At 29.6% G+C, this 13,135-nt stretch overlaps 3 protein-coding genes and 1 long non-coding RNA gene across 4 annotated transcripts; 2 read left to right on the top strand and 2 right to left on the bottom strand.

Annotated features, from left to right (window-relative positions):
- The first annotated feature begins 1,713 nt into the window (after nt 1-1,713).
- On the top strand, nt 1,714-4,840 carry LOC115722343 (diacylglycerol kinase 1-like). The gene is made up of 7 exons (XM_061118784.1): nt 1,714-2,311; nt 2,415-2,715; nt 2,809-2,856; nt 3,074-3,157; nt 3,228-3,736; nt 4,079-4,216; nt 4,467-4,840. Exons 5-7 carry the CDS (start codon nt 3,386-3,388, stop codon nt 4,611-4,613), a joined length of 636 nt encoding a protein of 211 aa, XP_060974767.1. The 5' UTR covers nt 1,714-2,311; nt 2,415-2,715; nt 2,809-2,856; nt 3,074-3,157; nt 3,228-3,385; the 3' UTR covers nt 4,614-4,840.
- A 259-nt stretch (nt 4,841-5,099) lies between these two features.
- Nucleotides 5,100-6,173, bottom strand: LOC115696638 (uncharacterized). The gene has a single exon (XM_030623531.2). It carries the CDS (start codon nt 6,171-6,173, stop codon nt 5,100-5,102), a length of 1,074 nt encoding a protein of 357 aa, XP_030479391.2.
- Nucleotides 6,174-6,238: 65 nt separating this feature from the next.
- LOC115696639 (uncharacterized) lies at nt 6,239-7,663 on the bottom strand. The gene is made up of 2 exons (XM_030623532.1): nt 6,547-7,663; nt 6,239-6,426 (listed from the first exon to the last, which is right to left on the bottom strand). The coding sequence occupies exons 1-2, from the start codon at nt 7,661-7,663 to the stop codon at nt 6,239-6,241; spliced, it is 1,305 nt and encodes a 434-aa protein (XP_030479392.1).
- Nucleotides 7,664-11,153: 3,490 nt separating this feature from the next.
- On the top strand, nt 11,154-12,470 carry LOC115698221 (uncharacterized). The gene is made up of 2 exons (XR_004008075.2): nt 11,154-11,739; nt 12,209-12,470. It is a non-coding gene; the product is annotated as an uncharacterized LOC115698221 (long non-coding RNA).
- The last annotated feature ends 665 nt before the right edge of the window (nt 12,471-13,135 follow it).

Consider the following 13,135-nt stretch of genomic DNA (forward strand, 5'->3'; position numbering starts at 1 on the left):
CTAGCTTATTTATTTTCGTAATTAGATACATATATATTTTAGTGTAAATCTAAAGATAAGTATATATATATTGATATATATGTATATTGGTTTAATTTGTATATAAATAGAGATGGAAATAGATTAGTATTCGAGATTAAGAAACAATAGTCTTTTTCTAATTTTTTTTCTATGCAATATTAAATAATTTATTATTAAAAAAGTAACCGATCTAAAATAATCGATCCAATCCGCACATTGGATTGGATTGGATTTAAACTCTTATGCGGATCGGATTGGATCCAAAATATGAAATCCGCACTTAGTGCGAATTGGATGTTGTTTGACCAAAAAAGTGCGGATTGGATCGGATGAACACCCCTACTTTTGGCAGCCATTATTTTGTCTAAAAAATTCCAATTTATTAACTCTTCTTCTCCTTTCTTCTTACGGCAGAAGCAATTTTTTTTTTATGGTTGAGGAATTCTAATGGATGTCTCTCACGTTTTATAAGTTTTTTTTCTTTCGTCTTCAGATAACGGGTAGGGTTATGGTTGTAATGGGTTTTTGAAGTCTATTATTTGGAATCAAATAATTGAAGAAGGCTACAAATTTGGGACAATGTGGGAAAGCAATGGAGTGATTTTGAATGTGAATGTTTTGGCAATCACAGGTATTGAATTTTTATGTTTGTATGATTTTTGAACATATGTTCTTTTGTTCCATGAAAATCAGGTTAGGGTTATATTCTTAGGAAACAATGTAATAATTTTTTTTTCCTAATATTCATCTTTCTCTGAACTATTCATGTTGATTCTTTTAAATAAAATGTATATTCTTTCTTATAACTTTTTTTTAGAAAAAAACAACCACTAAAAGTCTTTTACTTAATTTTTAGTTTTCAAACAAACAAAAGAAAATAAAGTGAAATTGAATTAATTATTTCTTCCCCCAGAATGGAAGTAAATCTTAAACTTTACATACAGAATGGAACTTTAATTTCCAATTAGTCAGAATTTTGAAGAAAAATGAAATTAATAAAGGCAGTATCAATATATTTATAACCCTAATAGATTAATTTATCTATTTTGAATATGAATGGACAATGAGAAGATAGAATAATTTTTTTTTGTTATTATTATCTATTAATTTTATATATAATCATGTTATAAATTTAACTGACCTTTTGATTGTTTTTCTTCCATGAAATTACCACTTTTGCTGTTGATATGAATAATTTGTTGCAAAATATTGTGTTTGTTATTAACTTTTATATTGAATTTCTTTATAAATTGAATGGTCGTGCCATTTAGAATTGTTGTAATGGTTGGAATTATTCAGAGCAATGAGAAGATATAACTTTTGGTAATTTTTTTTTTTTTTTTTGCAACTTTTAGTGTTTTTACTAATGATTGAGTTGCTGGTTTGAAAATTCTATTTTCACTTTACTAAAAGACACCTTAACAGAGTGATGCTTTAGACCATACATTAATGGAAATTCATTCCAAATATTCAAGTTCCTCTGGTTCTGTTATCTTAGATTGGATCTGGTTATATAATTATAACTGACATTTATTTTTTAATGTTGAAATTCCATATATTTTTTTATTACTACTAAGTCTGAGCTCCTATCTTTTGTGATCTGGTTTTTAATAATTTTAGGTTTTTTAATTAAGTGAAGGATTTTTAATTATTTTAATAATCTTTATGATTTAAGCATAGTTAGAAGTGGGTTTGCATTCACTTTAGTCCAATTTTCAACAATAAATTTTGTTAGAATAATTTAATGGCTAATTAATCATGTTATACTTCTGTATGAGCAGTGTTTTTTAAGAAAAAATTATTTGAGTAACTTAAATGTTTGGCTTAGATAATTGTTACTTTTCTTCAATTTTGTTCCTTATGTGATGAAAGTATAGAATCTGTTTAGGAAGGCAACCTATTTTTCGGTTTTGTATTTGGTAAACCTTTAATTTGGCTGTACTTTCCATTTGAAACAAGCGTTTTCTTTTTGTGAAAACTAAATTAGACTTTGCTGGAGTCCAGTTAATATTTTATTTATGGATGTGTTCGCAGTGGTAATTATATTTATTGCTGTTGCTTTTAATCTCTGTTATCTGTTTTAAGTCACATTGTGAATGGTAGAAATTAGCCCAAAAAAAAATAAATAATCATATCGATACTTGGTTTTGAATCATTAATTTGTTTGTTACCTTAGGTTCAATGACTTTGGTACTGATGGTGGACCAGCGGCCAATCTTTGACTCCAAAATTCCATGCTTTCTCCAGTCACTTGTCAACGCACACTGCGGTCAAAGCTCCAGAAGTTGAGGTGAGCAATACATTCAATTTTTGATCAATTTTCATTTTCCACCACATATATGTATGTTTTAGTTAGTTAAATTTGCAAATGATGTTAGAATTATTGTTGACAGATCAAGCACTTGGTGGCTGCGGCAATTGCACTCAAAAATTAATTACAGCTATGATAGTAATTAGAATCGGCATTTTATCTGAAGGAGAAGAAGAAGAAATATTAATGTGTGTAGAAAAACTATCAGATGTGTGCACGCCACACTAATCCGGGTGATCAAATTGATTTGTATTTGAATTTCAATTCTTAAATTAATTCAATTTTTTGATTAGGTTTGTGTGACATTGTGGGATGGCACTTCCGCTACAGCTCCAATTTTATGATCAACAACAACCACAGACACAGACTATAAAATGAGCAGAGTTAGTTAATTAATCTCTTCTAATTCCAAAACTTTTATTCATTCTTATCATCATTATATCATCTAATCTCATTTCTCTTAATCTATACTATAGATTGCTAAGAATCTCAACAACTACATTGGTCATGCATTGATTTACAAAGTAAGTAATAATTTCTTTGCATTTTTTTAATTTACTACTCCTTGCTGCTCCTGATTTTGTTTATTTTATTTTTAGGATCCAACTAACCAGTAATGTATCGATAGGATTTTCCAAAATGTCATGGTACTTATTATAAAACCCAACCAATTAATTAACTAATTTATTAATATTTTCTTAAGTGTTAAATTAAGGAGTTGTGTTGTACTGTCCTTTTCAGTCATTACCTTTCAATATGGAATTGGCAATCCCTGTTGCTGTCTGCAAATTAGATGCTCGAATCAACGGCATCCCTCTCTACAAGGTAAATATATATATATATATATGTGATGATGATGATGATCCCTCTGTTGTTTACATGTATTATATCATAGCACATTGCAAAGCTTGCTGGCCACAACAAGATGAAAATGCCTGGTCTTGCTTTCCCCTTGGTGAAATGTGCCTCAACTCCACAAAAGTATCAGGCATTTGTATGATTAATATTCATAACTTCCATTTGTAATAATGCTTTAATTAATTTTTTCAGATAATGATGCTTTCTAGTAATTATTATTTTGTTTTCTGTGTTCGTGTTTTTTTTGTAAGTTCAGGATTTAATGATTGTCAGTGCAAGGGGTCATGCTGTTTTCAAATCCATCTTTCGATATTCCTCCACAAATTTTTTTTTCCTACAGCATTTAACGGTTTGCTTTTATTCACTCGGAACTTGTTCGTATCTTTTTTTAGAGGAGATTCATTCACCCTACTAAGTACAACCCTTATATGGGTGGTGTGGCAAAATGAGGATGAAAATTATGATAATTTTGATCTCCAATCTATTCATGATAAAATACTTGAGGTCGTTAGCATAACAGAAACTTGGCACCTTGGAAAGCTTCAGGTACATAAATTCGGTGTTCCAACATTGGAGAAGATAAAACATTATTCATTCTTTAATTGCTTGTATAACCCCTACTCTGCTTGATTTTTGCCTTACTATTTTTACTATTTGTACATTAATTTTTTTTCAATCCAAGTAATAGTGATTGAATTTTCTCTTTCACAGTATGTCTAACTGAACTTAAAGATTGTTTGATGCTTCAAGGCTTTAGTTTTGGTAGCTTATTATCTTTTATTATTCCAATTGGATTAGATGGTTTCTGTTCTGTGTAGCTTGCTTTCTGTTATCCAGACTCAGATGCCTTGGATATGTTTCTCAACTGGTATCTTGGTATGATAACAGGTGGGACTTTCTCGGGCTCCAAGGCTTGCACAAGGTCAGTCAATCAAGATACAGCTACTTGCTGCATTTCCTGTTCAAATTGATGGGGAACCATGGTTTCAACAATCATGTACATTGGCTATATCTCATCATGGCCAGGTTCTCTCTCTCTCTCTCTCTCTGGCATTAAATAATTTGTTTTATCTTTATCTACTTGTTATTCCATTATTGCTTGTGTATTGCAAGAGTGTTGACCTATTTCACTTAGAGAAAAATGGTTATTACTGGTTTCTCAACTAGTTTTGGTAGTTCTGTTTTTTATATATATATATAATATTATTATTATTATTATTATTGCCAGTAGATATCTGGTGTCTTGATTAAATATTTTTGCGCCTTAATTTAATAGGCTTTCATGTTGAAGAGGGCTGCGGTGGAACCACTTGGTCATGCAGCAGCCATAATTACAGATGTCCTTGAGAATGCAGAGACCAACAGTGTTATCAATGCTTCACAAAAGCGGGCTCTCCTTCAAGAAATGGCATTGAGGCCTTAAAAGTCTTGTTGTGCACCAGTTTGAGTGAGTTTTGTGTTTGTGTTTTTTTTTTTCATGAGATTTATATTCTGTTTGTCGCAGAATCGACACATGTTACTTTTTTTCGTTTCTTTTACAAAGAAATATTTGACTGATGTTGATCACTCAATGCTTTTAATTGAAGCATGATTGTACATGAACCTTGTTCAACCTCCATGGTAATGAAATTTTTTTTAGCGCTTTTTTTATTTTTCTTTTCTTTCTCACTTGTATGTTGAGTGATGTTGAACTCTGGTTTTATGCAACAATATGAAAATATCTTTTGTTCTATTTCAGCCGCCAATTACTATTTTCTTTCTTAAACTTAGAAATAGACAAATTAAATTGATTCTCTATATATCTTAGTTTAGTAAAACTGTAATGGAAAACTACATAATATATTATAATATTATGTATATATTATTAAGAGAAATATGTCTGATTTGGAAATAAATGTACATTGGGAATTTATAAACTTAATCTTGACAATTCAAGTAATTCAGTAAATACAATATTTTTTGTGTAATTTTTTGCAAGTTTCTGAGATGATACTGGTCGTATTAAAATCTTTACTGTAGATGATGTTTGTGCCCTTGATAAAGCTACATATAATTGGCCATGTGAGAATACTGGTTGAGGCAAATAAATACCAACATAATCCAGTGTTTGTCCTTGTGACTTATTTATCGTCATTGCAAAACTTAATCTAATTGGGAATTGAGTTCTTTTGAATGGAAACCCAGTATTTTCATCAACATTAGGTAAGAACGGAATCCTTGGTATGAATACTCTTTTTCCAATATAATGTCCCACTGCAATTTCTGCGTCTATGATATTTCGATCAAAACCTCTGCAAATTAGGCGGGTTCCATTGCATAGTCCTTCTGAAGCATTTATGTTTCTGAGTAGCATTATTGGACAATTCTTCTTAAGTATTAATTCATGTGGCGGGAGTCCATTAGGAGTTAATTTGTGTAATAAGTCTTCCATTACAGGTTGTTCAGATACATCTATGGTTTCGTCATAACTGTAATACCGTTGTGCTTCACCAGGGAATCTATTAATTAACAATGTGTTTATTTCATCTACAAAATCATTTTTCGGTGTTAATATTGCTCGATTCATCATAGTTGAAATATTGTTTGAAAAATCAATAAGGTTGTTGAAAACATCTTCTATGAGTTGATCAACGGAAATCTTTTCTTCAACGTATGGAATAAGCATTTGGTGTGGTATTTTTATCATTTCATTAACTGTGTTTGGAGGCATCCCGTTTCCAACTTCTAGTACATAATTTGAGAATGCTGGATCTAATTTTGCTCGCATGTTTTCTATTAATCGGAATTTGGTTAATGTAGACCACAAATATGAATATACCAAACTTGATTGAACTTGTTCTTCTCTTGTACCTTTACGAACTACTGGTAAAACTTGTCTAAAATCTCCACCAAAAACAACTACTTTTCCTCCGAATGGTAGATCTGAATCAGTAATATCCTTTAGCATTTGGTCAAATGCTTCTAAATGTTGTTTTCTTGTCATTGGAGCTTCATCCCATATTATTAATTTTGCTTGGCGAAGTAAGTTTGCTAGACCACTTTGTTTGCTCACGGAACATGTGTTTTTATCTCCAGTATGAAGGGGAAGTTTAAACCTTGAATGTGCAGTTCTCCCACCAGGAAGAATGATGCAGCAACACCTGAAGATGCAGTTGCTAAAGCTACTAAATTTGTTGATCTTATTTTAGCCAAAAGAGCCTTGTATAAGAATGTTTTTCCAGTTCCACCAGGTCCATCTATAAAGAAAGCAGCACTTTTATTGTCAAATACTTTTTCTAGGATAGCATCGTAAATTTCTTTTTGTTCGGTATTTAAGTATTCTGATGCTGCTTTATCTTCTTCTGGGACTTAGACACCTAGTTCATCGTTGATTTCTCTTGTCTGAATTTCTTCATCATCAAATGAGATGTGGTTGTCTATGAGATTGAATGTGTTAATATCTTTCCCCATTGACTCAATCGCTAAAGCAATTGACTTCAGTGCTTCGATGCTTACGTTTGAAGTGGAATCTTCTGATGTTTTGTAATCTACTGACATGTCTTTTTCGAATCGTTCCCATAGATATCTTGGATTATTAGGATTACAGAAGACCAATATTGTTGCAAATAACCGTCTCAAACTGTTTGGCATTTGGAATATCGATGCTTCTTGCAAACAATCTTCTAAGGTATTATCTGTTTGGAGAAGACCACGCATTGTTGCTGCATCACGAAATGTTGGAGCTACTATTCCATCAATAGATCTTAGATCTTCGAAGGATGTAGGTCCTCTTACATGGCTTAGTAGTGATCGGAGATAATATCTTTCACCTTCAAGGGGATTTGCTGTAACAATTCGTCCTATTACTTTTTTCTTTTTCCGTGGAGTCCATTGTTTGTGTTGATTGTCCCATACGTAATGTTGTGGAAATTCTTTGTATAGTAGTCTTTTTGCATTTTCATCTACTTTGTTGGTGGCAAAGAATTCTGTTAGCATAGATTTTTGATAACGGTCTGAATTTAAAATATTATTTAGATCTGCATTTCCATGGAAAGTGATTGATTGTTGATCTTCAAGATGTAAATGTAAGCTATATACTGATGGATACATTTCATTAATAATAAATCCATATATTCTCCACATAGCTTCTGGAGGGGTGATCCATCGACCACACTGATATTGTTTGATTTCATCCACTTCATTAATACTTTCTTCCGAAGACAAGTTAAAAGCAACCCGATCATGACCTTTGTAAATGTACTTGTAGAGATATTTGACTGCTTTTACCGTTGAGTAAATTTCGACATTAATGTGACAATCAAATTTTGCTAGTAAATATGGATTATATGGAACAACCCAACGATTGTCTAATTTGCTTCCTCTTAGTTTAACATATACCCCATTATGTGGACGCTTATAGATAGGAAAGCAATCACTACCTACAGTTGTGTTTGGTGCATAGTTTTTTTGGATAATTACTTTTGTAAAATCCATTTTTTTTCATGCAAATATTTGACGGTTTCAATACTCCACATGGTCCGTGCATCATATGCTTCACAACGGTTTTATAAAGATGGGGGTTTGTGTTTTTATTGGGTATTTCTGCTGAAACAATTTCATCAAAAGATTCTGGTGCATATAATTTGTAGTCTCTTTGTAAGATAATTAAGAAGTGGGCATGTGGAAGACCTCTTTTTTGGTGCTCGATGACGTAAACATAAGCTGAAACTTCACCGAATATTTTTCTGTTAAATAATTCATCTTTCATTTCTTCTAATTTTGAATGGAAAACTCGAGAAATCAAGTCAGGTCTATTTTGACTCTCTTCATGTTGGTCTAGTTCATTAATAATTTCTGGCCAATTTGGATTGCATGTCATTGTTTAGAAAATATCAGGTTTTCCATAATGTTGAACTAAAGCCATTGCTTCCATGTATAGTTTTCTCATGTCCCTCGGACCTCCAATAAATGATGATGGGAGAATCATACGTTTTCCAATATTAGAAGCATTTCTTTCTCCGAGAGTAAATGTATCGACAATACCTCGATATATCTCATGCCGAAATTCTTCTTGGTAGCGTCGATAATAATCCAATCTTGACGTTTCAATTTTAACATACATATCAACAACATATTGTTGTAATAGTCTTCCAAACTTAAGTAAGATTGAATTGTCATTTTCTCGAATTTGTAGTTTGTAACAGTAATATTCACGGCATGAAACTACTTCGCCTTTTTTTTCGTTGGTTTAATACTGCCAAAGTAAAACGTAAGTAATTTTTTCTTAATTAAATATTTATAATTAATTTATATTTTAATATTGTTATCTAACCTCTTTCTTCTCTTGCAATTAATTCATCTGCATTGGTTGATTGGTCTGGGTTAATAGATTGATTTATTTCATTATATGTAGAATTGCGACCTCCACTATTCCTTTTAATGTCTTCATGCCATCCAATATCTCCACAGGGAAACAACAATGGATATTGTAGTGGATCATAACAACCGAAATAGTATTGCACTTTATGACTTAAACCAGAATGATTATATACAAAAATGTCACGACCAATTAGTTCTTCACCATCATCATTTTCTATCCATATTGCTCCAGCTTGTGAAGATGTTGGGGCATTGTAAACGCGTTGATCAAGTCCAATATCTGTTCGTATAATAATTTTTTGGTTTTCAAGATGTTCCAAATCACCTAGTGATCTGAAAAATGAAGAATATGGATTGATTTGGAGAATTTGTATTAGTTCAGCAACAACTGATGGAACCATTATTTTTGAATCTGAAAGACGATTTTCTAATTCATGATCTGTGTCATAGAAATATAATTGTAGCTTAGACGGATGGCCATTTGAGGGAAGCAAATCATTGATGTAGTGATAGATTTGTCCTTGACTTCTGAAAGTGTAGATTCCTTTATTCCTTTGACAAAGATCTCTATCAACTTTAACTCCAAACGATGTAAATGCAAACTTGTTGTTGTAAGTGCGAATATATGTCCTAAATTGAGTAGATTCATATGTGTTACTTGTTAACAAATCACGAAGCTTTTCATGAACATTGGTTTTGGCTAATCGAATCTTTCCATTAGCACAACAAAATCCAGATGTCTCATGAGGATATCTTTTTGCTTTGCAATGTACACATATTGGCATTAATTTCAAAGTAGATGCTTCATATGGGACATCATTGACAAATTTTCTAATTTTTGAGTTAGGATATGATTTGGTGCTTGGATCTGTTTATACACCAAAAAATTATTGTAAATTAAATATTTACTATGTGTTTATTTTCAAATGAAAAATTAGTATATAAACTTAAATAATTTATATGTAAATAAAATTTAGTTACCTGCATTAATTGTTGATAGTTGTGTAGATGTTTCACAAATATTATTCATGACATTAGCAGCTTTCTTACTTCTCATTGTATTATTAATGGCCTCGTGTAAGTGATTTTGGATGCTTGATGATGATTCATCTATAGAAATTGCATTATTTCTTCCAATTTTTTTTGAGCATATCTTTCTCTTTTTCTTCGACAAATTGTTTCTTTCATTTCTTCTGAAAGATCTTTATAAAGTTTTCTTTTTTTCATTTTCTTTTCCTGGTTTATAAAAACAATAACTATCAAATTAATTTTTTATCATTTGAAATGCAAAGTGAAGATATTACATGCTAATAGAATAATGTATATAATATATATATAAATATATATATATAGTATAAGGCTAATTAAAAAAAAAAAAAGCTAAATGAAGTATTTAGAAAAAAATACTTGTTAAAAACTATCAAATACTTATTTTTTTATTATTTAAACTATCAAATTATTTTTTCATATATAAAAAAACACTACTACTTGTACAAGTGTATACAAGTTACAACTCTAGTTTAATATCTCTGAAGAGCTATTACATGCTAATAGTATAATGTATATAGTATAAGGCTAATTCAGAAAAAAACTAAAACTAAATCAAGTATTTAGAAAAAAAAGCTAAATTAATTTATAAAAAGATAATATATATAATATATATAGTATAAGGCTAATTAAAAAAAAAATGAAAGCAAAATCAATTATTTTGAAAAAAAACTATATTAATTACTTATTTTTTTTTTATTATTTAAACTATCAAATTATTTTTTCATATATTAAATTACACTACCACTTGTACAAGTGTATACAAGTTACAACTGTAGTTTAATATCTCTGAAGAGCTATTACATGCTAATAGAATAATGTATATAATATATATATAGTATGAATTATGATAGTTTTCTAAATACTTGATTTAGGTTTTTTTTTTTTTTTGAATTAGCCTTTTTTTAGTAATTTTTTTTCTCAATACCACAAATAATTTTCAAATATAATGTATTAATTATTACAAGTTACAACTAAACTAAATGAAATAACTTTGATAAATTTAACTAATATTAATAGTTAAAAGATGCAATCAAATTTAGCAAAATAACTTTTATTTAAATAAGTAATATTAATTGGTACAAGTTACAACCAAATTAAATAAAATAAATGAGACCTACAAACATGACAAGTTGGATTCCTACGAAGCCAATTAGCAATACAATCTACATGAAATAAATGCATACATGTAGGCATTTTTGCACCATTTGTGCCTATTTTAAATTCTTCTAAGCATAAGGGACAATTTTCACCTAAATACTTATCATTTTCTTCAACTAAATAAGCATTAAGGTAAGAAATTACAATGCCGGCATTATTCGTAAATGGAAACCAATCCTCATCATTAGCCATGTATGCTTTTTAATTTGTAGCTGTATTTATCAATGTTGTAAAGAATAATTAATAAATTATAAAACAAATAACAGTTAAATAAAAAAGTATATTATAATATAATTAAAATGAATAACATCATAATTAAGTGTATCAATTAAATTAAAGGTTAAAAATAAATCATTAATTATTTAGCTGAAGACTATCCTAAAATACATACAAATAATTATTAATTATGATATATATGACTATATTTGACTAATTTTACTGTATAATTTTTATTATTATCTTGATTACCATGTGTATCATAGGTGTATAATTTTTATTATTATCTTGATTACCATGTGTATCATAGGTGTATCATATTTGACATTTTTATTATTACACGAAATCAAAGTTGCATAGTCAAAAAGAGTGAAACTAAGATTCTTTCTATCAATTAGTTAAGCCCAACAAGAGATGAGATAAGCCCAATACACAAACAAACAAAGAAACCCTAATGCCATAACCCTAATATAAAAGGTAAATTTCCAAAACACTAATATCTACTTCAGCCGTTCATTTCAATTTCCCTCATTCAAATTTTTCCAAACTTCTTCTCCTTTCTTCTCACAGCCAAAGGTTTCTAGGGTTATTCAAAGTTTCTTTCTTTTTCTTCAACCGTACAGTCGCACCTCTACAATGGTTTCTAGGGTTAGGGTTCGCTCAAGATGTCAGCTTCTCTTCTTCTTCTTGCTACCGATTGTGGTAATGGTGGCGCCGTTAGTGTTCGTGGGTAGAGAATGTTTGGCCATTCACACTAAATCTCACAGGTATATGCTTTGTATGGTTCTATGTTTTTTTTTTTTTTGTTACATAGAAGCCATTTTTTTTTGTAGGAAATCAAAGATTGAAGGAAAGGCATAGAGAATGGCAGAGGAAGAAGACTCCTCTTTATCCATCGATTTTCTTCGAAAATCGATTCTTTCTGCTTTAAAAAAACAATTGAAGGGAAGGCCATAGAGAAAGGGAGGGGAAGCACAGCAAAAGGACTGATGTTATCATAGTCCATTAATGAAAATAATCAAAGATAATTCCAAGTTTGTAGTTCTGTTACCTTATATATAATGTATATATAAATCAAATATATAATATACATATATAAAATAAAATTTCTATAATATATATAATATATAATATATAATATACATATATAAAATCAAATAAATTTATTAAGTTTTCACTATAAATTTATTGTTATTAAATTTACAATAATGAAGCGTATAAAAAATACCTTTACAGATTGCAGTGAGAACTTTGCAGATTTAATCAGATTATAAGGCTTCAAGAATGAGTGGAAATTAATTTGGAAGCGGCAGCACACAAAGTTTTTGTTTTGTATAATTGTTGCAAAAATGTTTAATTTTTCATATATAACATGTGTAAATGAATGGGTGCTTCTGTGAATAGGTATCTACCAATTCTGAATAATTATGTTGTTTTGTATAATTGTTGTAAATGGTTTCTTTTCAGTTCTGTATGAATAAATGTTTGTTAAAGTTAACTTGTTTTTGAGTATATTCTGTTAAAAGGACACAACAAAAACCGTTACATAGCCATTTTATATATAAGGTAAGATATAAAGAAAAAGTATGAAGAGGTGATGTGGATTAATTAACTAAAATAATTTAACCACAACTTTTTCAATATTTTTTAAATATAAAAATATAATCAGCGTATACAAAACTACATATAATCAAATAATAACTTAAATTATTCTTTTTCGAAAAAAAAAAAAAACATAATAACTCAAATTCAAATAATAATAATAATAAATTAATAAATATAATCACCATTAACCAATCATTACATAATAATAGTCTTAAACTTAAAAATATACATTGTATACACACGCACACAATTCTTTCTATCTCTCTCAGACTTGGTATCTGTGTCTGTCTTTGCCATCTTCCTTCTCAAATTTCAATTTTAATTAATCTTAATCATTATCAACCAAACCAATTATGGGTAAGGTAAAGCTATTGTTTTTCTTTCTTTTTTTTTTTTTTCCTTTTTCTATATATCTTGTATATGTTTTGTAACTAATGTTATTTATTTAATTACACAAATAAAATCATACCTAATTTGCATTTTATGATTTGTAGGTTCCTGACCAGGGCATCTCAACTGTTCGGTAGGAAGAAAAGGGAAGTGTCTGATGTTGTGGCT

Source organism: Cannabis sativa, chromosome 7 (genome assembly GCF_029168945.1).
Source record: "Cannabis sativa cultivar Pink pepper isolate KNU-18-1 chromosome 7, ASM2916894v1, whole genome shotgun sequence".
Classification (NCBI taxonomy): Eukaryota; Viridiplantae; Streptophyta; class Magnoliopsida; order Rosales; family Cannabaceae; genus Cannabis; species Cannabis sativa.